This window comes from Mustelus asterias, chromosome 10, assembly GCF_964213995.1.
Source record: "Mustelus asterias chromosome 10, sMusAst1.hap1.1, whole genome shotgun sequence".
In the NCBI taxonomy this organism is placed as follows: Eukaryota; Metazoa; Chordata; class Chondrichthyes; order Carcharhiniformes; family Triakidae; genus Mustelus; species Mustelus asterias.
Genome location: NC_135810.1, coordinates 84,756,935 through 84,781,853, shown reverse-complemented (window position 1 = coordinate 84,781,853; position 24,919 = coordinate 84,756,935). Strand labels below are relative to the sequence as shown.

Sequence of the window (24,919 nt, the reverse complement as noted above, 5' to 3'; positions counted from 1 at the left end):
CATTTGCAATTTCTCAGATAGGAAGCAACCTACCCAACATTCGGGTTTGGACTGATGAATAACATTTGAACTTGCTGTCAGACAAAGACCATTTCCAACAAGAGATCACCACCTCATGACATTTAATGCCATTACCATCTCAAGTCCAATACTGCCATTTTCTTATGATGTCCCCATTGAACCAAAATGCAACTGGAAACACTAAATGGTGTAACTACCAGAACAAATCAGAGGCTGAATATTCTGTGTAAATGGCTTGCTTCACATTCCACTCAGCCTCTCGATTTCTTCATTTGTTGCTTTGCAGGAATCCCTAAAATCATCCTGCTGTATAGTATTAATGAACTCCTCTGTTGGACTAAAGTTAGCTAAAGTAATGAAGGAGACATTCACATCACGATTTGTTAGTTTTGACCATTAATCAACCTGTGATTCCTTTCACTACTTCAACTATTCCCCAAGGGAAGGGTATGAGGATATGAAAAATGAAACTACCCTGACTTAGACGTTTGTCACCATTCCTTCTTCATCCTTGTGTTAAATCCTAGAACTCTATCAAAAAGCACCATCAAAACACAACTGCATATTCAAGTACAAGGTCCACAACCTCTGTCGCAAGGATTACTAATAATAAGTAATGGCATTAGACACTTAGCCCACATCCCAAGGATGAATAAAATGTGTGTGTGTGTGTGTGTGTGTGTTGGTTGAGAGTCTAGACATCCATTAGAGTACTGAAGCACCTAGCCCCAAGGATATGATTTGTGATTTTGACACCCTCTGATTACTGATGTCCGATGGGCTACTGAGAAATCCGTGGGATTTGTATTGATCGCATATGCCATTTAGTGTGTTCAGCCAGAGTTTGTCTGTTAATTCATATTTGCTTCATGGCAATTCTGAATGTTAGAGTGCAAGATGGTGACTGAGATAGTTTACTTTTCTGACTTTGTATAGTAAAGTTTGTGTTGTTTGTTTAAAACAGTTGAAACTTGTTATTTATTCTTCTCGAAGGTAACTGGGATTTCAAACTTTATCTCCCTCAAACAAAAAGTTCCTGGTCCCTAACAGGGTGGTAACAATAGGAGAAGTGCAATTGCAACTAGGCCATTTGCTAGATAAACAATTCAAAAATTGGCATCAGCAGAGATGTGCAGATAGAAAACTTACTCACTCGGAGAGCTTTAAAATTAATATATGGAAGTAGAAGTTATCTAGAATTGCATCAATCATATCAATTTTGGAAAGCATTTCTACTTAAAAGTAATGAAGCTGTGCATCATGGGGTTTGTGCCAAAAGATGCCTACTATTGTACCCATGCATGCACATGTGTGCGCCCTGGCTGAATTCATTTTATCACAACAACTTCTTCTTTAACTCATCCCACATTCTCCAAATCAAAGGTGTAGCAATGGGTACCCACATGGGTCCTGGCTACGCTTGTCTTTTTATGGGGTATGTGGAACATTCCTTGTTCCAAGCCTACCTGGGTCCCCTCCTACAACTCCTTTGCTAGTACATCGATGACTATTTTGGTGCCGCTCCATGCTCTCATCCGGACCTGGAAAAATTAGTCAACTTCGCTTCCAGTTTCCACCTCTCCATCACCTTCACTTGGTCCATCTCAGACATTTCCCTTCCCTTCCTTGACCTTTCTGTCTCCATTTCCGGCTATCTACAAATATCCATTATAAGCCCACTGACTCCCACAGCTATCTGGACTACAGCTCTTTGTCCTGTAAGGACTTCTTCCCTTTCTCTCAGCTCCTTTGCCTCCGTCACATTTATTCCGATGATGCCACATTCCAAAGTGGTATATCTAATATGTGCTCCTTCTTCCTCAACCATGGTTTCCCACTTACAGTTGTTGACAGGGCCCTCAATAGCATGCAGTCCATTTCCTGCACCATGACCCTCACCCCCTCCCTCCCAGAACAAAGATAGAGTCCCCCTTGTTCTCACATTTCGCCCACCAGCCTCCGCATTTTTGCCAACTCCAGCGTGATGCCAGCATCGAACACATCTTCCCTTTACTTACCCTTGTCAGCATTCCACAGATATTATTCCCACCGGGATAACCTAGTCCACTTCTCCACTGTACCTAACACCTCTCCCATGCAATTGCAGAAGGTGTAACACCTGCCCCTTTACCTCTTCCATGCTTACCAAGGTCCAAAACACTCATTCCAGGTTAGACAGCGTTTCACTTACACCTCTTTCAATTTGTTCTATTGCATTTACTGCTCCCAATATGGTCCCCCCTATATTGGAGCGACCAAACGTAGACTGGGTGATCGCTTTGCTGAGCACCTTCGGTCTGTGCACAATTAGGACCCTGACCTTCTCCTTGTTTGCTATTTTAACACATGATCCTGCTCCTATGCCCACATGTCTGTCCTTGGCCTGCTACAATGTTCCAGTGGAGCTCAATGCAAACTGGAGGAACAGCATCTCATCTTCCGGCTAGGCACATTACAGCCTTCTGGTCTCAACATCAAATTCAACAACTTCAGATGATTAGCTCCCACCCCCATTTTCATTTTGTTTAATTTTTAACTGTTCTCTACCTTTTTAATTTCCTTTTTGGTTTTTTTCCCCCTATTTTATCCCCCCCTTCCTTATCTTTGCTTCCCCTTTTCCCCCTTATTCTCAATTTTACCGCTCTCCCACCCATCTTCCCCTCCACCCACATCTTCATCTGTCACAGTTTACCCTCTGATTTCAGTTTCTTTGCTGTTTTGGCCAGTCATACTTTCTATTCTCTTAGCGGACTGTCATTAGCAGCCTTTTCCCTTGTTTTTGTGGCTATGACTCATCTTTCATTCCCTCACCCTACGGTATTAATATCTCCCACTTTCTGTGCCTTTTAGCTTTGACGTCAGCTCTTTTCTCTCCTTACAGATGCTGCCAGATCTGCTGAGATTTTCTAGCATTTTCTCTTTGGTTTATACTACATCTACTAGTTCCCCTTTTATATACCCTAATTAGTTAGATCCTCTAAAATGCTAATTTTGTCAAACTTGATTTCCCTTTTGTAAAACAGCATTGATTTTGCATGATCATACTATGACATTCTAAATGTACTGTTACGGCCTCCTTGACAAAATATTCTAGCACTTTTCTTGACAACTGATTCCAGGCTAACTGGCCTATAGTTCTGTTTTCTCTCTCCCTTCTTTCTTGAATAATGGTGTCACATTTGTTAATTTCCAATCTAAGGAATATTGGGAAAATGGAAAAAGTGTCAGAGCATCCATTATCTCTGCAGAACCCTAGGATGTAGCCATCAGGTCTTGGGGATTGAAATAGTACCTTAATTTTTCTGTGGTACTTTTCCTTTGGTATAAATTACTTTAATTTTCTCACTGGTTTTAGCACATGGGTTATCCTCTATTTCTGGTATGTAACTTGTATTGTCTGCTATGAAGACGGACAAAAAAAATTGTTCATTGCCTCTGCTGCTTCCTCATTCTTCAAAGTATACTAGTAGAGGTTTTATTTGAGAGTAAACATTAGTATGTATTGTTGTAGACTTCTCCAAGAGATGTTAAACTAAGTCGTGCTGTGACATCCTCTGCTCCTGCAGTGACCAGAAATGGCTTGAAAGAAAGTGAGTATATCTTTAAATAACATGATGGAAAAATGTGTGATCGTATCCTAGTAGAAATTACATGCAATGTATATTAATCATGTCAATAACATTATTTATTGTGCTGCAGATGATTGTAATATTTTTAAAACTATTATTGTAAAATACAAGTTCAGGGTGCTATGCACCCAGTAATTTGTGAAGTTTTGCTACTCTGTATAAGAATGCGTGCCACCTGCAGTGCATTCAGTAATGTATTATAAGTAACAATGTCTGTTTCTAACTGCAAATCTTAATTAGTAAGAATAGCGAATTTACCCAAAATGAAGGAATAATACAACATGAATGCTCTGAGATAGGATAAAGTTATAGAACATAAAATAACTACTACAAACAAAAGAAATAAAAAAAGTAAATTAAACTGTTGGTGTAACTGCATTAGTGTTGCAATCAAAATAGATGAACAAGGGACAACACTTGCAGAGAGAATCTAGAAATAATAGGAATAACTATACTGAAACAGGATTGGCAAATAAATATTGCAAGATATTACATGTTTGGGAATGAAAGGAAACTAAGGAAAGGAGGTGGAATATCTCTTTTAGTTAAATATAATATTATGGTAGTGAAAAAAAAGATGCAACTGCTAGTGAAATAGATACAGAATGCATCGGTATTGAGTTAGAACAAAGAATCCATGACCTTAATAGTGGTATACCACAGACCACAAATAATGGAAAGGAGTGTGGGGAAGAAATATGAGGCGAGAAACAGACATAGGATCGTGTTCATGGGAAATTTCAATACTGCTCAAATTATCTGGCAGGAAGACTTCTAGAAAGAAGTAAAGGGAATCTAGCTGTGAAGTTGACAAAGACTTTTTTCTCACACAGTATATACATTCAACAAAACAAATCACTGCAATATCTTGTAATGGTTAATGAACCAGAACAAATAGGGAGAGCGTCTTCATAGTAGTGATCATAACATAGTAATTCAAGTATAGAATTGAGGGTGACTGGCTGGACTCTGGGGCGGTTCCAGCAGATTGGAAAACAGAAATGTGACGCACTTAAAAAAGGAGTTAGACAACAGGCAGGTAACTATAGGCTGGTTAACTGCTGTAGTGGGGAAAATGCTTGAATCTATCATCAAAGAAGAAATAGTGAGACAGCTGGATAGCAATTGCCCCATTGGGAAGACACAGCATGGGTTTGTTGTGGGGAAAAATGCCACTTTGTGAGTCAGGCTTGAAGGTTTCAACAATACAGTTTTATTTAACGAAGCTTCGTGGAGAAAAGGCACTGGCACTCCGCAGTGCTTCTAGACAGCTACCTTCTCTTAATGAGACAATAGGAGCGCTCCATCTTTATACCCTTTACACAATAGATGGACCGGACATCTAGCCATTATCACATCGTTGTAATCAAGTAGGTGATCGATCGTTATAGACAAATACAGACATAAGCATGTTAACATCGCATTGTTCTATGAATGGATACATTTCCTACGTCAGTGACTATCGATGACTTTAGTTTCGGTCTATTCATACAGTAGTTTACAGTAATTGGTTTTCCTGCATTTTGTATTCCCGATCCCATCTGTAGCTAATTTCTTTACCAGATCCTTTTGTCCCTATTTCCACTGGCTTTCTGCAGTATCTAATTCCTGCATATTTTAATTTACAAGTAGTTGTCTGAGTGTCTTTAATCCTAAGTAATTGTCTGGGCTAAGAGTCAGTGTCTGTTTGTGGTCTTAACTCTATGTGCCAGGCAGTCATTTTTAAAGTGTATTCTTCTGTATATTTTTCCCACTTCAGGTTCATGAAAGACGGGTCATGTTTAACTAATTTAATGGAATTCTTTGAGAACATTATAAGCACGGTGGACAATGGGGAACCATTGTTGGGGACAATGGTGGATGTGATATATCTGGAGTTCCAGAAGGCATTCAACAAGGTGTCATACAAAAGGTTGCTGCATAAGATAAATGTGCAGGTGTTACGGGTAATGTATTAGCATGGATAGAGGATTGGTTAACTAACAGAAAGCAAAGAGTGGGGGTAAATGGGTGTTTTTCTGGTTGATGATCAGTGACTAGTGGTGTGCCTCAGGGATCAGTGTTGGGACTGCAATTGTTTACAATTTACATAGATGATTTGGAGTTGGGGACCAAGTGTAGTGTGTCAAAGTTCACAGATGACACCAAGATGAGTGGTAGAGCAAAATGTGCAGAGGGCACTGAACATCTGCAAAGGGATATACTTTTACTGAGTGGGCATGGGTCTGGCAGATGGTTGGTAAATGTGAGGTCATCCACTTTGGTAGAAATAACAGCAAAATGGACTATTATTTAAATGGTAAAAAATTGTAGCATGCTGCTGTGCAGAGGGACCTGGGTGTGGTTGCACATGAATCACAAAGTTGGTTTGCAGGTGCAGCAGGTAATTACAAAGGCAAGTGGAATTTTTGCTAGAGGGATGGAGTTTAAAAACAGCGAGGTTATGTTGCAGCTGTATAAAGTGCTGACGAGCCAACATCTGGAGTACTGTGTGTAGGAAGGAAGGGCCGTGGATGTCGTCTATATGGATTTCAGTAAGGCATTCGACAAAGTCCCACATGGCAGGTTGGTTAAGAAGGTTAAGGCTCATGGGATACAAGGAGAAGTGGCTAGATGGGTGGAGAACTGGCTTGGCCATAGGAGACAGAGGGTAGTGGTCGAAGGGTCTTTTTTCGGCTGGAGGTCTGTGACCAGTGGTGTTCCGCACGGCTCTGTACTGGGACATCTGCTATTTGTGATATATATAAATGATTTGGAAGAAGGTGTAACTGGTGTAATCAGCAAGTTTGCGGATGACACAAAGATGGCTGGACTTGCGGATAGCGAAGAGCATTGTCGGGCAATACAGCAGGATATAGATAGGCTGGAAAATTGGGCGGAGAGGTGGCAGATGGAGTTTAATCCGGATAAATGCGAAGTGATGCATTTTGGAAGAAATAATGTAGGGAGGAGTTATACAATAAATGGCAGTGTCATCAGGAGTATAGAAACACAGAGGGACCTAGGTGTGCAAGTCCACAAATCCTTGAAGGTGGCAACACAGGTGGAGAAGGTGGTGAAGAAGGCATATGGCATGCTTGCCTTTATGGGACGGAGTATAGAGTATAAAAGCTGGAGTCTGATGATGCAGCTGTATAGAACGCTGGTTAGGCCACATTTGGAGTACTGCGTCCAGTTCTGGTTGCCGCACTACCAGAAGGACGTGGAGGCGTTAGAGAGAGTGCAGAGAAGGTTTACCAGGATGTTGCCTGGTATGGAGGGTCTTAGCTATGAGGAGAGATTGGGTAAACTGGGGTTGTTCTCCCTGGAAAGACGGAGAATGAGGGGAGATCTAATAAGAGGTGTACAAGATTATGAAGGGTATAGATAGGGTGAACGGTGGGAAGCTTTTTCCCAGATCAGAAGTGACGTTCACGAGGGGTCACGGGCTCAAGCTGAGAGGGGCGAAGTATAACTCAGATATTAGAGGGATGTTTTTTACACAGAGGGTGGTGGGGGCCTGGAATGCGCTGCCAAGTAGGGTGGTGGAGGCAGGCACGCTGACATCGTTTAAGACTTACCTGGATAGTCACATGAGCAGCCTGGGAATGGAGGGATACAAACGATTGGTCTAGTTGGACCAAGGAGCGGCACAGGCTTGGAGGGCCGTAGGGCCTGTTTCCTGTGCTGTACTGTTCTTTGTTCTTCTTTGTTCTAGTTTTGGTCGTCTTACTTGAGAAAGGATATACTGGCACTGGAGGGGGTACAGAGGAGATTCACTAGGTTGAGATGAGAGGGTTAGCTTATGAGGAGAGACTGAGTAGACCAGGACTATGCTCATAAGAATTTGGAAAAATGAGGGGAGATCTTATAGAAAGGTATAAGATTATGAAGGGAATAGGTAAGATAGAGGCAGGTAGGTTGTTTCCACTGGTGAGTGAAACCAGAACTAGGGGGCATAGCCTCAAAATAAGGGGGAGCAGATTTAGGACTGAGTTGAGGAGGAACTTCTTCACCCAAAGGGTTGTGAATCTGTGGAATTCCCTGCCTAGTGAAGCAGTTGAGGCTACCTTGTTGAATGCTTTTAAGGCAGAGATAGATAGATTTTGAACAGTAAAGGAATTAAGGATTATGGTGAACGGGCGGGTAATTGGAGCTGAGTCCACGAGAAAGTCACCCATGATCTTATTGAATGGTGGAGCAGGCTCGAGGGGCCAGATGGCCTACTCCTGCTCCTTGTTCTTATGTGACACAAGTAGGCACCTCCCTCTGTGACTGGATCCTGAACTTCCTAACTCACAGACCACAATCAGTAAGGATAGGCAACAACAACACCTCGACGATAATCCTCAACACCAGTGCCCCACAAGGCTGTGTTCTCAGCCCCCTACTATATTCCTTGTACACCTATGACTGTGCGGCCAAATTCCCCTCCAATTCGATTTCAAGTTTGCTGACGACACCACCGTAGTGGGTCGGATCTCAAACAATGAGGAGAGAGTACAGGAATGAGATAGAGAATCTGGTGAACTGGTGCAGCGACAATAATCTCTCCCTCGATGTCAACAAAACAAAGGAGATTGTCATGGACTTCAGGAAGCGCAAAGGAGAACATGCCCCTGTCTACATCAATGGTGACGAAGTAGAAAGGGTCGAGAGCGTCAAGTTTTTAGGTGTCCCAGATCACCAACAACCTGTCCTGGTGCCCCCCATGCCAACACTTATAGTTAAGAAAGCCCACCAACGCCTCTACTTTCTCAGAAGACTGAGGAAATTTGGCATGTCAGTTACAACTCTCTCCAACCTTTACAGATGCACCATAGAAAGCATTTTTTCTGGTTGTATCACAGCTTGGAATGGCTCCTGCTCTGCCCAAGACCGCAAGAAACTACAAAAGGTCGTGAATGTAACCCAAACCATTACGCAAACCAGTCTCCCATCCATTGACTCTGTCTACACTTCCCGATGCCTCAGCAAAGCAGACAGCATAATTAAGGACCCCATGCATCCCGGACATTCTCTCTTCCACCTTCTTCCTTTGGGGAAAAAGATACAAAAATCTGAGATCACGTACCAACCGACTCAAGAACAGCTTCTTCTCTGCTGCTGTCAGACTTTTGAATGGACCTACCTTGCATTAAGTTGATCTTTCTCTACACCCTAGCTATGACTGTAACACTACATTCTGCACTCTTTCATTTCCTTCTCTATGAATGGTATGTTTTGTCTGTATAGCGCGCAAGAAACAATACTTTTCACTGTATGTTAATACATGTGACAATAAATCAAATCAAAAGAGTAAGATAATAGATTGGAAAAAAGAAAATTGAGGAATTAAGGGTGGACCTAAAAAAGGTAAACTGGGAGAAAATCTTGTAAAACAAAGATGCAGAAAAATAATGGGAAATCTTTTAAAAGGGCAAATATATTCTACTAAAAGCCAAAAACAAGCAAGCTAATTATAGGGCATCATAAATTAAGTTGCATAGCACTGCACTGGAGTTTCAGCCTTCAATTTCTATTGCCAAGCCCTAGAGTGGGACCTGAACCCAGAACCTTCTGACTCAGAGGCAAGAGTGCTACTCGCTGAGCCACACCTGACCTTTTAAAACTGGCAGATTGGTAAGTTAAATGGCAAATGAACATTGATATAGATAAATGTGAAGTGATCTTTGGTAGGAATATTAGAAACATTACCTACACCTCAGGACATGAGAAACTGGGATATGGTGGAAGAGCAAAAGAATCTAGGTTATATAGATGAGCTAATTATTAAAAGCAGTGTCATAGGTAAGCATAACAATAAAAAAGGCTACCAAAGCCCTGGGATTTTTTTTTCTAGATATGGGAGAAGTATTTAATTCATCCAAAGATATGCAGGTTAGGTGGATTAGCCATGATCAATTGCAGGGGAGTGGGCCTAGGTAGAGTGCTGTTTCAGAAGCTTTGTACTGATTTGATGGACCAAATGGCTGCCTTCTGCACATTGGGATTCTACGATCCTATATAAAAAGGAGAGTCAGTTAGCTTGTGGAGCAGAATAATGTCACTGGCACAGGATTTGATTCCTGTTCCAGTTGAAGTAGACTTTGGGACTGCCTCCTTGCCCCACCTGAAGTAAAATCACAACACTGCTGTTTTGACACATGCTTTCCAAGGACCTGCTTTCAGGTATAGAACGTGAGAAAATATCCAAAGTAGTGAAGTTATGCTAAACTTGCCTTGGACCCTGGTTAGACCCACACCTGGAGTACTGCACACTGTTCTGTCTCCATGCTATAAAAAGGGGATTGGGTCAGTGGAAACAATGCAAAAAGGATTTACAAGGATGATAGAACTCAGAGATAAAAGTGTGTGTTTTTTTTGGCCTTTACTTTTGCAGTAGTATTTTAAGTTTAAAGTGAAAACTGGAAGTGGGCTGCTAAGGAGTCTGGGAAGGGTTTTTATTTTAACCTTAAAAGTCAGTTACCTGGGAGGTTCCCCCTCATTGTTCCACTGGAGCAAGCTGAGAGGGAGTGATTGGAGGCAGCAGTGCTGGTGAGAGATTAATTGAATTGTTTATTTATTTAATTAGTCAGCTAGTGTGTGTTTTTTTTGGCCTTTACTTTTGCAGTAGTATTTTAAGTTTAAAGTGAAAACTGGAAGTGGGCTGCTAAGGAGTCTGGGAAGGGTTTTTTAAGCACGTGAAGTATAAAAGGTAGGCTGCAGTATACAGCGGGCAGCGTCAGGAGCGGGCAGTGTAGTGAGTGGGAAGCAGAGTGTGAGCTGTAAGGCTTTGGCTCACAGGGCTTAGGCAGAAAGGGCGAGCAGGGGTGAGTTTAATTCATTTTTGCACTTTCTACCTGGTACTGGCAAGGTATCTAGAGGGGATGGGTGTGCAGGCAGTGCTATGTTCCTCTTGCACTATGTTTGAGGTGAGGGACGACGACAGTGTCCCTGCTGATTACACCTGTGGGAAGTGCACCCATCTGCAGCTCCTCCAAAACCGTGTTGGGGAACTGGAGCTGGAGTTGGATGAACTTAGGATCATTAGGGACGCAGAGGTGGCCATAGACAGAAGCTTTAGGAATACAGTTACTCCGAGGAATGAAAACAGATGGAACTGGTGTCCATCGTCCACAGCCATCCGAATGGATCCAGCGACTCCTTCCCCCGTCCTCAACCTCCGCTGGAGCCTGGAGAAGCACCTGAAACGGTCTCCTTCACCCCGGTCCAAGCTTGGGGCGCTCCCAATCTCGAATCAGCACGAAGTCTCCTATCTGCGGTCCAGGGAAGTAGTCCTGTGGGTCAGAATCTTGATCCGGTGTCCGTGGAATTGATCCAAAGGCGCACTGCACCTGTGAATGAAGAAACTTTAAAGACGATGTTAGCTGTTGGAAGTACTTCTGCATTTCATCACCCAAAACGTGTAAATCTATCTGGGTGGGCGGGCTTGTATTGGCATCCCAGGGTGTTCTACTGGGTCGGCCATAAATTATCTCTGCCGCCAAGAGTCCAGTCGTAGAGTGGGGCGTTATTCTCATGTGGTAGAGGGTTAAGGGCAAGACTTTTAACCAATTTAGACCGGTTTCAGATGTTAGCTTGGCTAGCTTAGCTTTAAGGGCCCTATTGGCTCTTCCCACTATCCCTGCTGCCTGGGTGTGGTAGGCACAGTGGAATTGTTGTTGGATGTGTAACGCATCACACAATTCCCTATTGACTTTTCCTACGAAGTGGGGGCCATTATCTGAACTAATTTGTCGAGGCACCCCAAACCTTGGTATTACTTTAGTTAGCAACAATTTTACTACTGTCGAGGCCTTGTTGTTTGTTGTTGGAAAGCTCTATCCATCTACTAAATACATCAACAATCACAAGACAATACTTATAGCAATGTACACGCAGCAATTCAATAAAATCTAGCTGAATACATTCAAATGGTCCACCTGGCAAGGGTGTTCTTCCTGGTGAGCATCTCACCTCTTGACCAACATTGTTTTGCTGGCATGTCAAACATGATGCTATACGAGACTGGGCTGCCTCAGCTAGTTGGGGTTGCCACCAGGTACGGAGCATAATACCACTCATGACGGTGAGGGGGGCTGGGAGGAAGCAGTCCGTGCAGGGATCCCCTGTGGTCGTTCCCCTTAGCAACAAGTATTCCGCTTTGGATACGGTTAAGGGGGATGACATACCAGTGGTGAGCCGCAGTGAGAGGATCTCCAGCACTGTGTCCGTCTCTGTGGCTCGGGAGGATAAGGGGCAGAGCGGGAGGGCAATAGTTATTGGGGACTCGTTAGTTACAGGGATAGATAGGAAGTTCTGTGGCAGCAAAAGAGACTCTCGGATGGTATGTTGCCTACCGGATGCCAAGGTCCGTGACGTCTCGGACCGTGTTTTCCGGATTCTGAAGGGGGAGGGGAAACAGTCACAAGTCGTGGTACACATTGGTACCAAGCAGGAATTTCTGGAGCTGGGCTGGAAGCTGAGAGCCAAGACAAAACATGTGGTCATCTCTGGTATGTTGCCGGTGCCACGTGATAGCGAGTTGAGGAACAGGGAGAGAGTGCAGTTAAACATGTGGTTGCAGGGATGGTGTAGGAGGGAGGGTTTCAGATACGTGGATAATTGGAACACATTCTGGGGAAGGTGGGACCTGTACAAACAGGACGGGGTGCACCTGAACCAGAGGGGCACCAATATCCTAGGAGGGAAATTTGCTACGGCTCTTCAGGGGGGTTTAAACTAATTTGTCAGGGGAGTGGGAAAAGGAGTTGTAGTCCAGAGGTCAGTGAGGGTGGTGAGGTATTGGGGAAGGTATCAGGGTCAAGGGTGGGTACCTGTAGACAGTAAGGAGGGTTGAAGTGTGTCTACTTCAATGCAAGGAGCATCCGGAACAAGGTAGATGAACTTGGGGCGTGGATTGGTACTTGGGACTACGATGTTGTGGCCATTACGGAGACGTGGGTAGAACAAGGACAGGAATGGTTGTTGGACGTTCCGGGGTATAGATGTTTCACTAAGTGTAGGGAAGCTGGTAAAAGAGGTGGAGGAGTGGCATTGTTAATCAAGGATAGTTTAATGGCTGCGGAAAGGCACTTCGAGGGGGATCTGCACACTGAGGTAATATGGCTGAGGTTAGAAATAGGAAAGGAGCGGTCACGTTGTTAGGAGTTTACTATAGGCACCCAAATAGTAATAGAGATGTGGAGGAAGAAATTGCTAAGCAGATTATGGATATGTGTGGGGGTCACAGGGTAGTTGTCATGGGGGACTTTAACTTTCCAAATATTGATTGGAACCTTTGTAGATCAAATAGTTCAGATGGGGCAGTTTTTGTGCAGTGTGTGCAGGAGGGTTTCCTGACACAATATGTGGATAGGCCGACAAGAGGTGAGGCCACATTGGATTTGGTACTGGGAAATGAACCAGGCCAAGTGTTAGATTTGGTTGTGGGAGAGCACTTTGGAGATAGTGACCACAATTCGGTGTCTTGTGTTATTGCAATGGAGAGGGATAGGGCCGTACGGCAGGGCAAGGTTTACAATTGGGGGAGAGGTAATTATGATGCGATTAGGCAAGAATTAGGGGGCATAAGTTGGGAACAGAAACTGTCAGGGAAAGGAACTAATGAAAAGTGGAACTTTTTCAAGGAACAAATACTGGGTGTCCTTGATAGGTATGTCCCTGTCAGGCAGGGAGGAAATGGCCGAGTGGGGGAACCATGGTTCACGAAAGAGGTGGAATGTCTTGTGAAAAGGAAGAGGGAAACTTATGTAGGGATGAGGAAACAAGGTTCAGATGGCTCGATTGAGGGTTACAAGTTAGCAAGGAATGAGGTGAAAAAGGGGCTTAGGAGAGCTAGGAGGGGACATGAGAAGTCCTTGGCGGGTCGGATCAAGGAAAACCCCAAGGCTTTTTACTCTTATGTGAGGAATAAAAGAATGACCAGGGTGAGGTTAGGGCTGGTCAAGGACAGTAGTGGGAACTTGTGTATGGAGTCAGTAGAGATAGGCGAGGTGATGAATGAATACTTTTCTTCAGTGTTCACCAAGGAGAGGGGCCGTGTTTTTGAGGAAGAGAAGGTGTTACAGGCTAATAGGCTGGAGGAAATAGATGGTCAGAGGGAGGATGTCCTGGCAGTTTTGAATAAACTGAAGGTTGATAAGTCCCCTGGGCCTGATGAAATGTATCCGAGGATTCTTTGGGAGCCAAGGGATGTGATTGCAGAGCCTTTGGCTTTGATCTTTGGGTCCTCGCTGTCCATGGGGATAGTGCCAGAGGACTGGAGAATGGCGAATGTTGTTCCTCTGTTTAAGAAAGGGAATAGAAATGACCCTGGTAATTATAGACCGGTTAGTCTTACTTCGGTGGTTGGTAAATTGATGGAAAAGGTCCTTTAGGGATGGGATTTACGACCATTTAGAAAGATGCGGATTAATCCGGGATAGTCAGCACGGATTAGTGAAGGGCAAGTCGTGCCTCACAAATTTGATTGAATTTTTTGAGGAGGTAACTAAGTGTGTTGATGAAGGTAGGGCAGTTGATGTCATATACATGGATTTTAGTAAGGCGTTTGATAAGGTCCCCCATGGTCGGCTTATGATGAAAGTGAGGAGGTGTGGGATAGAGGGAAAGTTGGCCGATTGGATAGGTAACTGGCTGTCTGATCGAAGACAGAGGGTGGTGGTCGATGGAAAATTTTCGGATTGGAGGCAGGTTGCTAGCGGAGTGCCGCAGGGATCAGTGCTTGGTCCTCTGCTCTTTGTGATTTTTATTAATGACTTAGAGGAGGGGGCTGAAGGGTGGATCAGTAAATTTGCTGATGACACCAAAATTGGTGGAGTAGTGGATGAGGTGGAGGGCTCTTGTAGGCTGCAAAGAGACATAGATAGGATGCAAAGCTAGGCTGAAAAATGGCAAATGGAGTTTAACCCTGATAAATGTGAGGTGATTCATTTTGGTAGGACTAATTTAAATGTGGATTACAGGGTCAAAGATAGGGTTCTGAAGACTGTGGAGGAACAGAGAGATCTTGGGGTTCATATCCACAGATCTCTAAAGGTTGCCACTCAAGTGGATAGAGCTGTGAAGAAGGCCTATAGTGTGTTAGCTTTTATTAACAGGGGGTTGGAGTTTAAGAGCCGTGGGGTTATGCTGCAACAGTACAGGACCTTGGTGAGACCACATTTGGAATATTGTGTGCAGTTCTGGTCACCTCACTATAAGAAGGATGTGGAAGCGCTGGAAAGATTGCAGAGGAGATTTACCAGAATGCTGCCTGGTTTGGAGGGTAGGTCTTATGAGGAAAGGTTGAGGGAGCTAGGGCTGTTCTCTCTGGAGCGGAGGAGGCTGAGGGGAGACTTAATAGAGGTTTATAAAATGATGAAGGGGATAGATAGAGTGAACGTTCAAAGACTATTTCCTCGGGTGGATGGAGCTATTACAAGGGGGCATAACTATAGGGTTCGTGGTGGGAGATATAGGAAGGATATCAGAGGTAGGTTCTTTACGCAGAGAGTGGTTGGGGTGTGGAATGGACTACCTGCAGTGATAGTGGAGTCAGACACTTTAGGAACATTTAAGCGGTTATTGGATAGGCACATGGAGCACACCAGGATGATAGGGAGTGGGATAGCTTGATCTTGGTTTCAGATAAAGCTCGGCACAACGTCGTGGGCCGAAGGGCCTGTTCTGTGCTGTACTGTTCTATGTTCTATGTTCATTCCCTCCTTTGTTCCAGACACAAACTTTTCACAGTTTCAAAGCTTATCTTGCAACAAAATGTAGTTAATTGTGATTAAAAGCAACCAGCTGCATTTGCACTTTGAAAAACACTTTTTTTAAAAAAAAACCAAGATCATAGATTTATGGGATCTATGGGTGTATGGCACTGGGTGAATTGCTCTTGCAGAGAACCAGTGCAGACATGACAGGCAGAATGGCTTCTTTCTATGCTGTAACATTTTATAATTCCACATGTAAAAGAAGGGATTGAAAGATCTGCTAAAGATTGAGATGAGGTTGATAGAATGGAGGAGGCTTGTGTAGATTGTAAATATTAGCACACACTAGTTGGACCAAATGGCCTGTTTCTGTACTGTACATTCTATGTAAGATAAATATAATATTAACTGGAGTAGTAATATCGACAATGAAATGTCACATTTCCGTTTCATGACTGGGGTGGTATTGTCACAAATAATCTAGAACCACTGGTGACGTACCATGCGTTGACCAGCTCCTCACTGCATATCATCAGGTCTATATGTAACTACCACCACCTGGCAGTTGTCAGTGGATATTAATGAGAATCTAGAAGCACATCATAACCACCTTTGCAGCATCTTGGGCATTGGACCATGAGTGCAGAATGTGGAAGTGTGGGGCAGGGGTTTACAAGGTAGTGTGAAACTTTAAAAGGTAGTGTGAATGTGTATATTGTAATGATGTTGACAAGTATGGATAAACACTAATACCACAACCAAAGCTGATTAACCATTTTGTTTTATCGATTCAGGTTCAGTTTCATTACCATTTTCCATGTCCCTCGCTAATATGACTGATTTTGCAGCGGGCAATATGATGCATTCAGAGCCTCCTGAAAAGTTTCCAAACTGTGACCGGGTTTCAGTACCAGCTAGTTCTGTAAGTTTTCTGTAATATATGTTAATGGACAAAAATCAGATACAGATCAAATCTAAAAGTTTAAAGTAGTGAGTTGCAAATACAACAATCTTTGGACTGTGGAGATTTATTATATTTTATAGTATGGCAATCCTAATACCCTAGTGAGCTTATACAATAAGTAACTGACCTACCTGAAGCAGAAAGGTCCCTGGTTCAGTTTGTCTTGAGTTAGCCAGTCAGCCTGAGCTGAGCAGTTGTAGGGGCACCGTAATTGACCTGACTCCCTCAGGAACAAGAACATTGGCTTGATTTTTCCCAACCTAACCTAAACATCAACCAAAAACAATTGTGCAATTGTATCTGTGAGCATCAACTGGACAGGATCAGGCTGTGATTTCTACCTCTCACTGTGGTTCAATAGCCCTATGAACTCGGTAGCAAGACTGGTATATAAATATCAACCACTTGAACAAGGTACCGGAAGACAACTCACACTCGGGGAATTATGTCCCAGCAAACTGACAATGCTTGTAGAGGAGAGGGGAGAAAAACATACTTCTTTAAAATACATACATGGAGAAATGCTAAAAATACTCAGTAGGTCCAATGGCATCTGGAGGGGAGAGAGAACAGTGGGGTTATCATTTTCCATCAGTGACCTTTAACTGTCTCGGATGAAAGTTCAGCAACCTCTAACATTAATCATGCCTCTCTTTCGACAGATACTGCCTTGTTTGCAAATAAAATCAATTAACTTTTCGATACATTATTTATAATAGGGATGTTATCAACAAAACGTTGCATGTAGTACGTTTGACACAGATGTGACATACACCAAGCTTTGAATATATTATTACTTGATCTCTTAAGCTCATGATTAGTCAGAGGCTACACTGGTGTCATCTTCGTATTGCTGCTTTTCCCTGTTCCCTATTTGCTAACTTGTCTGCCTTTGTCCTACTTGTCATATTATTCTCTTGTCCTCTTCTGCTTACCTCCTAACCAAAAGGATGAAAGATTTGATCAAAAATGCAGCATTTTCTGACAGCAGTTGAACTCCACTGATGCAGGTGGTGGTTATATTTTCTTTTTTTAGTTCCCTTGTCTGTTACACTTCTTTCTTCACACTGTTCTTTTGTGAAATTTCTTGCTTTTTATTTAGGGTAGGTGGTGTGATTAGGAAGGCATTTTCTATCAATGATTGCTGAGTGAGGAGCAAGCGCAGTTGTACTAGAGGATATGGGTGTCTTTTCATTATCCCTGTCTGCACCCACAGTCTGAATTTGAATGTTTTCTCCACAGATGATGACTAAGCATCTGTGCATGATTTTCAGTTTTGTGGGATGACATTTGGAGAGCAATATGTTAGGATTGAGGTTGAATGGAATCGGTGCTTGGATCAAGTGTGATTCATGAAATGAGGAATTAAGCAAGTGGTGGAACATTTGGGGGTTGGATTTGAAGCTATGGGTGTTTTTGTAGAATTCAACTCTTATTATGTCTGACTTTAGGAAGGGATTGTAAATAAAGTTTTAATGTTTTTGTAGTTTTATAATAGACACTTGCCAAAAATTGTAGTTAAGCTAGAGAGAAATTACTGACTGAGGTCAAAAATGGCCTGGTTTAATTATCCTTTGCCTTTGGGCAACCCCTAACCTGAAGATTACATTTGATTTTGACTGCTCTGTGACATGCTATGGGTGATCAACTTGTATTTGTAACCTTGTATTTTATAACATATGGTTTCAAATATAAAAGTCTGTTCAAACAGTTAATCAGAAATTTTAGTAAAGGTTAAATATATAAGGCATTTGCTCCAGAAGTATAATATGGGTTCAGAATCCACAAGTATTTTGAGTTTTATATAAGACTTTTTAATGTAAACAACTGGTTCTTCCTCTGAATTTCTAAAAACAGAATCTTGAGTCTAATGGGATTGAAGATGAAATTCAAGAAGTGATTAAGTACCCAGATGGAAAGGTGAGAAATCATTATTTTTGTATTTACAGATTACTGATTTCTTGTTGTAAATTTATAATTGTAGGTATTTTTCATCATTGTTACTGTTTCTCCTTTTGTAACAAAGTAAGATCATGTATTAAATGGCTGAAGCAAGCTTTTCATCTGTAGGGCCTTCACTTAATACAGTCTAAATTGTTACTGTGAATGCCTCCTATGCAAGAGTACATTTTGGCATCTTGGTTTAGTTTCTAGTGCAGCACTTCTCAAGCTATTTGCCAATATGACCCCATTTTAACATTTGAAATTAACTTAACCCCAGATGCCAACTAAAACAGTAGCAATAAAACAGCATAATGTAATTATAAAATTTTGCATATTATGGATCAACTGTTTGTAAATTATTTGTAAAAAAATATATAATTTCACATACTCCCACTCCTGGATCTTGGCCAGGAAGCAAGAGAAGCACAGGTTGAGGGTTTTAAGGTGGTTGATGTTGCACTCAGATCATTACTCAGCTTCCAGGTGACAGTGTTGGGCTCAGGCAAGCTCCAGCTCAGCAGTGAATGCATCACTGCCAGGTTCATGGTCAGGGCCAGGATTTGAGACTTGGTGAGTAGCCGTTGGCAGAGGTCCATTGTCCAGGGATAGAGATGGACAGGGCTATACGTCATCTGGGCTCAGAACCAGTGCAGCTTGCAGTTTCGGAGGAAGGAGAGCTTGTGACCTTATTTGCTGTTTCTGCAACCCTATTGGCAACTCGACCCATAGTTTGGGAACAAATGTTCTAGTGGATACAGTGTACACATCCCATTGCTATACATAATTCAACATGAATGGATACTAAACTGGTAACCTCATAAAGGCAGTTTGTAAGGAAAGTTTCTTGAATTGCTGAATGTATTTTGGAGGGCATCCACCATAAATCTGCATTTGAAAATACAACTTGCAGCTCTCCATACCAGAGATTTTGCACAGAGGAGAGCTTGACTCTTATAAGGCTGATGAGAAGCAGATTACAGCTTTTAAAATGTTAAGTCCTTAGAATCATCTGGACATAGCGAGGAACCTCTGAATTTGTCTACAGGAAAATTAGAATCTTGGTATCTTGTGGGTTTTTAGCTTAAGTGAAGATGAGGAAATTGAGAAACTGATCACTGGAAAAGGTAGGGTGAGAGTCTGGTGTTGGCAACATTAGAAGGTGAAAAATCAGGAAATAAGAAGCTAAGTCAGAGAAGGACTGGATGCATGGACAGCATCAGAAACTGGATGGAGGGAGGACTGACCGTAGCACAGAATTGCAATGAAGAGAGAGAGATATCTATGGCCCACTGTGGACTATAGTTACTGATGGATGGATGAAAAAATTCACATTCATGCTGTTCTGAGTTGATAGTCAAAATGCATTGTTAATGTCATGTAGCGGGAGCTTTAAATTGTAGTTTATCATTACTCGGTAATGTTTGATATCAACAATGGTACCAAAATTAGTACGGTATTCCATTCCTTAGATCTTTTGCCTGATGCATTCATCCAAACTAAAGACTAGTAAGTGGAAAGTAGCACTGCACCACTGAGAATAACATTATTTAGTGTTACAGTGCTGGAGAATTCCTAGCAGATTTCCATGCTGGATACCATCATGTATTTACCCTTATAATTCTGTTCCCCATCCTAGGATAAGGCCTTATTGAATTAAATGTATTATCAGGCATATGTATCTATGTGATGGATCTGAAAACCAGAACTGGTTAGTTAGATACACTCTAATTTCTGTCCTTCTATGGAGAGGCATCTTGCCAGTAGTTATCGGGGTGTTTTGTTTAAATCAGAAGCTAATTGCATGGAATTTGTGCTTGCACTCCAAACTGGTTTGAAGCCCAACAGTGCATCTACTTTCAACCTTTGTCCATGTTCTTGGGTTTGGCACATTTTGGATAGTCTGATACCAATAGGGTAACCTGTAAAAAGTCCTCTGTGCAAATGCCTAACGATGGAACTCTGTGAAAACATAAGGGGTTTTTGATTTAATGATTACACACATTGTCTTATCACTTAAGTAGGCTAACAAGCTTATGAAGAACTTGGAGATCTTTTTACAATTTACCAGATTTTGGCATCTAAATCACAATTTCAAGCTCCTAAGATGTTTAGAAAAAATGCCAATCAAATGTCATCAAACATTACCAAGTATAGTAAAGATGAGCTACAAATTAAAGCTCCCACTACAAGACATTAACAGTATATTTTGGCTGTAAACTCAAAAAGGCATGAATGTGCACTTTTCTCTTCCATCCATTAGTAACCAGAGACATCTCTCTCTCTGTTCACAGCAATTATGCCTGCCGCTGTCATTCCTCTCTGTCCAGTTTCTGATGTTGTTCACATAGCCAGTACTTCTGTGACCTGGCCTGTTCTTTCCTGATTTTCCACCTTCTAATGTCACCAACACCAGATTCTCGTGTCTTACTGAATCCATTGTAACATGTGCACATCTAAAATTATTTCCTGTGACTCCTAACAAATCACTTTTTAAATTTCCTTTGTAGATTGAACGAGTATTGAGAAGTGGATGCCACGTAATTATTTTCTGTAACGGTACCCGAAAAGAAATTAGTGCTGATGGGAAAACTATTAAAGTGACATTCTTCAATGGGGATGTAAAACAAATCATGCCTGACCAAACAGTGGTAAGCAATGAACCACTTCCAAGGTTTATTTATTTTTTCTTTATATTGACTTGAAATAAACATAAGCTTGCATGTAGTTGTCTTCTATTCTGCTGGTGAGATAAACACATGCTACAAAGTGATTTTTTAAAAATGACATTGAAGAGATGATACAAACTTCAAACTCTAATGCATGAGAAAACTCACCCTGGAGGTATGAACTTGACTATTACTACAAATAAAAAGCACCCCAACTTTCAGCCCATGTCCTGTCCACAAAAATGAAGGGCAATCTCTCAGAAACCTACAAAATTCTAACAGAACTAGACAAGGTAGGAAGGATTTCCCCGTGGCACGATAGTCCAGAACCAGTGGTCTCCGTCTCAGGATACGGGGTAAACCATTTAGGACTGAGATGAGAAGAAATTTCTTCACCGAGAGTGGTGAGTCTGTGGAATTCACTACCACAGAAAGCAGTTGAGGCTAAAACATTGTATGTTTTCAAGAAGAAGTGAGACATGGCTCTTGGAGCTAAAGGGAACAAAGGATATGGGAGAAAGCAAGAACAGGTTACTAAGCTGGATAATGAATGGTGGAGCAGGCGTTGAGGGCTGAATGGCCTTGTCTCTGCTCCTGTGTTCCATGTTTCTACATTTCTAAATCCAATCTGACCAATTACTATCCTATTAATCTATTGCAATCACTAGCAAAATAATGGAAAATGTTGTCTAGGGAAAATGCTTAAGAAATCAGAAACACAAAGGGACTTGGGAATCCTTGTTCAAGATTCTCTTAAGGTTAACGTGCAGGTTCAGATGGCAGTTAGGAAGGCAAATGCAATGTTAGCATTCATGTCGAGAGGGCTAGAGTACAAGAGCAGGGATGTACTTCTGAGGCTCTATAAAGCTCTGGTCAGACCCCATTTGGAGTATTGTGAGCAGTTTTGGGCCCGGTATCTAAGGGAGGATGTGCTGGCCTTGGAAAGGGTCTAGAGGAGGTTCACAAGAATGATTCTAGGAACGAAAAGCTTGTCATATGAGGAACAGTTGAGGACTCTGGGTCTGTACTCATTGGAGTTTAGAAGGATGAGGGGGGGATCTTATCGAAACTTACAGGATACTGCGAGGCCTGAATAGAATGGACGTGGAGAGAATGTTTCCACGAGTAGGAAAAACTAGAACCAGAGGGCACAACCTCAGGCTAAAGGGACGATCCTTTAAAACAGAGATGAGGAGGAATTTCTTCAGTCAGAGAGTGGTGAATCTGTGGAACTCTTTGCTGCAGAAGGCTGTGGAAGCCAGGTCATTAAGACAGAGATAGATAGGTTCTTGATTAATAAGAGGATCAGGGATTATGGGGAAAAGACAGGAGAATGGGGATGAGAAAAATATCAGCCATGATTGAATAGTGGAGCAGACTTGATGGGCCGAGTGGCCTAATTCTGCTCCTACGTCTTATGGTCTTATGGAGTAACATGGAACAGCACTTATTCAGCAATAATGCACCCACTGATGATCAATTTGGGTTCTGCCACCAAAATTTATTACAGTCATGGTCCAAACACGGACAAAATAGCTTAATTCTAGAGTTGAATTGAGAGTGACTGCCTAAGTCAAATGTTGCCTTGATGTCAGAAAATGGCATCAAAGTGTTCTATGAAAGTTGAAGACAATGAGAATCGAGAGGAAAAACTGTCCTATGACTGGAGTGATACCTAACACAAAGGTAAGACAGTTGTGGTTTTTGGAGGTCATTAATTTCAACCTAATATATTACTGCAGGCGTTCTGTAAGTTGCCCTCCAAATCACACTCCAACCTGACTTGGAATTATTTCACTGTTCCTTTTACTGTCAAAATCCTGACACTCCCTCCCAGCAGCATTGTGGCTGTACCTCAAGTACTGCAGCAGTTCAAGGAAATAATTCGCTAACACCTTGAGGGTAATTAGGAATAGGCAATAAACTATGGCCTTGCTAGTGATGTTCATCCCATGAATGAAAAGAAAATGATTGTCAATATATTAAAGTTCTGCTTTCCATTTGTATCCTTGTAATACATTTTAAAAATCTTGCACAATCGCTGAATGCAACTAAATCTTTAGGTATTAAAACAAAAACTGCTGGCAATTCATGTATGAATGTAGGTATATTTGAAATATTCACTTTTTAAACTAATGACTGTGTGATTATATGTTATACTGGAGGTGAAGCCAAAGACAAATCCCCACTTTAGCATGGACAGCAAAGTTCTAGTCTATTCTACTTGAGACAAAACTGTTTCGATAATAGGTCATTGACCTGAAAAGGTAACTTTGTTCTCTCTCCCCAGATGCAGCCTGACCTGCTATGTATTTTCATCATTTTTACTTTTTATTTCAGATTTCCAACATCTATAGTATTTTGATTCTGTAAATCATTGGTTAGAATTAATAGTCCCAAAATAGAGTTAAATAATTCAGATCTTGATATTAATCTTCTGGAATTTACACCTATCTTGACATTTCCTAAATGTACTTGTTTCGAGGATGGTTTTCAATTTTGATCCGTTAACTTGGCTAATGATATTGCTGTTACCCTTTCCTCTTAATTTTTATATTATTGAGATTGCCAATTTGAGTATGATGTTGTGATTGTCAACTGTATAAATATCTCTGCAATGACCAGTATCTCTTAGTTTAGTTACCTTAATGAACTGAATATTCTGAGAAAACTTTACTCAAATCTTAGAACCTCTCCATATTAATGTACAACACAAAAACGTCTATCAAGTCTGCACTAGTGATTTCATCTACAAGCTACCAGGACTTATTTCATTCTTTTGCTCTTTCTCCCCATAACCTGTATTATTTATTTTTGTCCTAGTAATTGCCTAATTCCCTTTGGGGGGAAAAAAAAATGAACTCAAATTCAGCAACGGCTTCACAATTCCACTTTCTAATCATTCTCTGAAGAAATGTTTTTCAGCCTTCCACTTGATTCTAATTATAATTATCTTAAGTATGTGCTCTTTACTGTCTTTAATAGGAAGGTGTTCTTTGTTTTAATAGATATATTATTATGCAGATGCGCAGACAACACACACAACATATCCTGATGGTCTAGAGGTTTTGCAGTTCCCAAGTAACCAAATGGGTATGGAAAGTTTTAATCTTTTCAGCTTTCAATGTTTATATTGTTTAAAATGCATTATCAAGGCATACTCCCTGATTTTTGTTTTTAAAGTGGACAGTATAGTGAATTGGCAATGTTTGGATCCCAGAGAATCTTCATGATTTCACACTTTTGTATTCTATGTAATTGACCAATGTTATAAGTGCTAGTAAGTTTGAAAAAAACCAGTGCAATAAATCCATTAATTTCTCTGTTAAATCTCCTCCTTCCGTCCTTAATACTCTGCCAACTCATGCAGCTACATTTATCATGCTAGCCATTTGTTTGATCCAAACAGACTCTGCAAAGGCCGAAATATGCACATTAAAAGTCAGTTTTCTTGATAAAAATGACCAATATTGCTGTCGTTTTAGCAGTCACTTAACCTCAGTCAGCTCAACACACAAGGTCAACTGGAAAATCTACCTCAATGTGTGAGCAAACTAGAAGCAAAGCAGTGTCCTACTGTCCTACTAAATGCAGGAAAAACATGTATTTTCAGTGTCCCACTGATTTTTCTTTTTGTGAGCATCCCAAGGATGAATCCACATTCTTATTTTTATTTGTAAAGAAGCTGCTATGTTGTATTCACTGTTTCTACAGTTGTTATTAATATTGGTAACCCAGTAACTGAAAACTACTTCTTTGGTGCTCTTGTGCACTTTTGAATGTAATTTTTAAAGTTTATTTGCTTTCATTCAGTAATTTGTACGTAAGTTTGATTTTCAGATTCCACACACTTATGCCCTACAGTTTGAAAACTTTTAAAGTGGTCATGCCACTATAGACTGCAGGGTTGTAATGTTCTGGCTGCGATCAAATGATTAATAGCAACAGAGTGCCAAGGGAAAGTTGGAGATTGAGCAGATAGTGCATTATTGGTCAGAGGAGGATTATTGA

At 41.5% G+C, this 24,919-nt stretch overlaps 1 protein-coding gene across 4 annotated transcripts in view; it reads left to right on the top strand.

Moving 5' to 3' along the window:
* cpap (centrosome assembly and centriole elongation protein) overlaps positions 1 to 24,919 on the top strand; it is a 74,362-nt gene that overhangs the window by 40,549 nt on the left and 8,894 nt on the right. For all 4 annotated transcript variants that reach the window (XM_078222075.1, XM_078222079.1, XM_078222076.1 and 1 more), the window contains 5 exons: positions 3,533 to 3,611; positions 16,129 to 16,256; positions 18,156 to 18,218; positions 20,750 to 20,890; positions 23,917 to 24,001. In XM_078222075.1, coding sequence (XP_078078201.1) covers positions 3,533 to 3,611; positions 16,129 to 16,256; positions 18,156 to 18,218; positions 20,750 to 20,890; positions 23,917 to 24,001 — 496 coding nt within the window. The remainder of the gene's footprint in view (positions 1 to 3,532; positions 3,612 to 16,128; positions 16,257 to 18,155; positions 18,219 to 20,749; positions 20,891 to 23,916; positions 24,002 to 24,919) is intronic.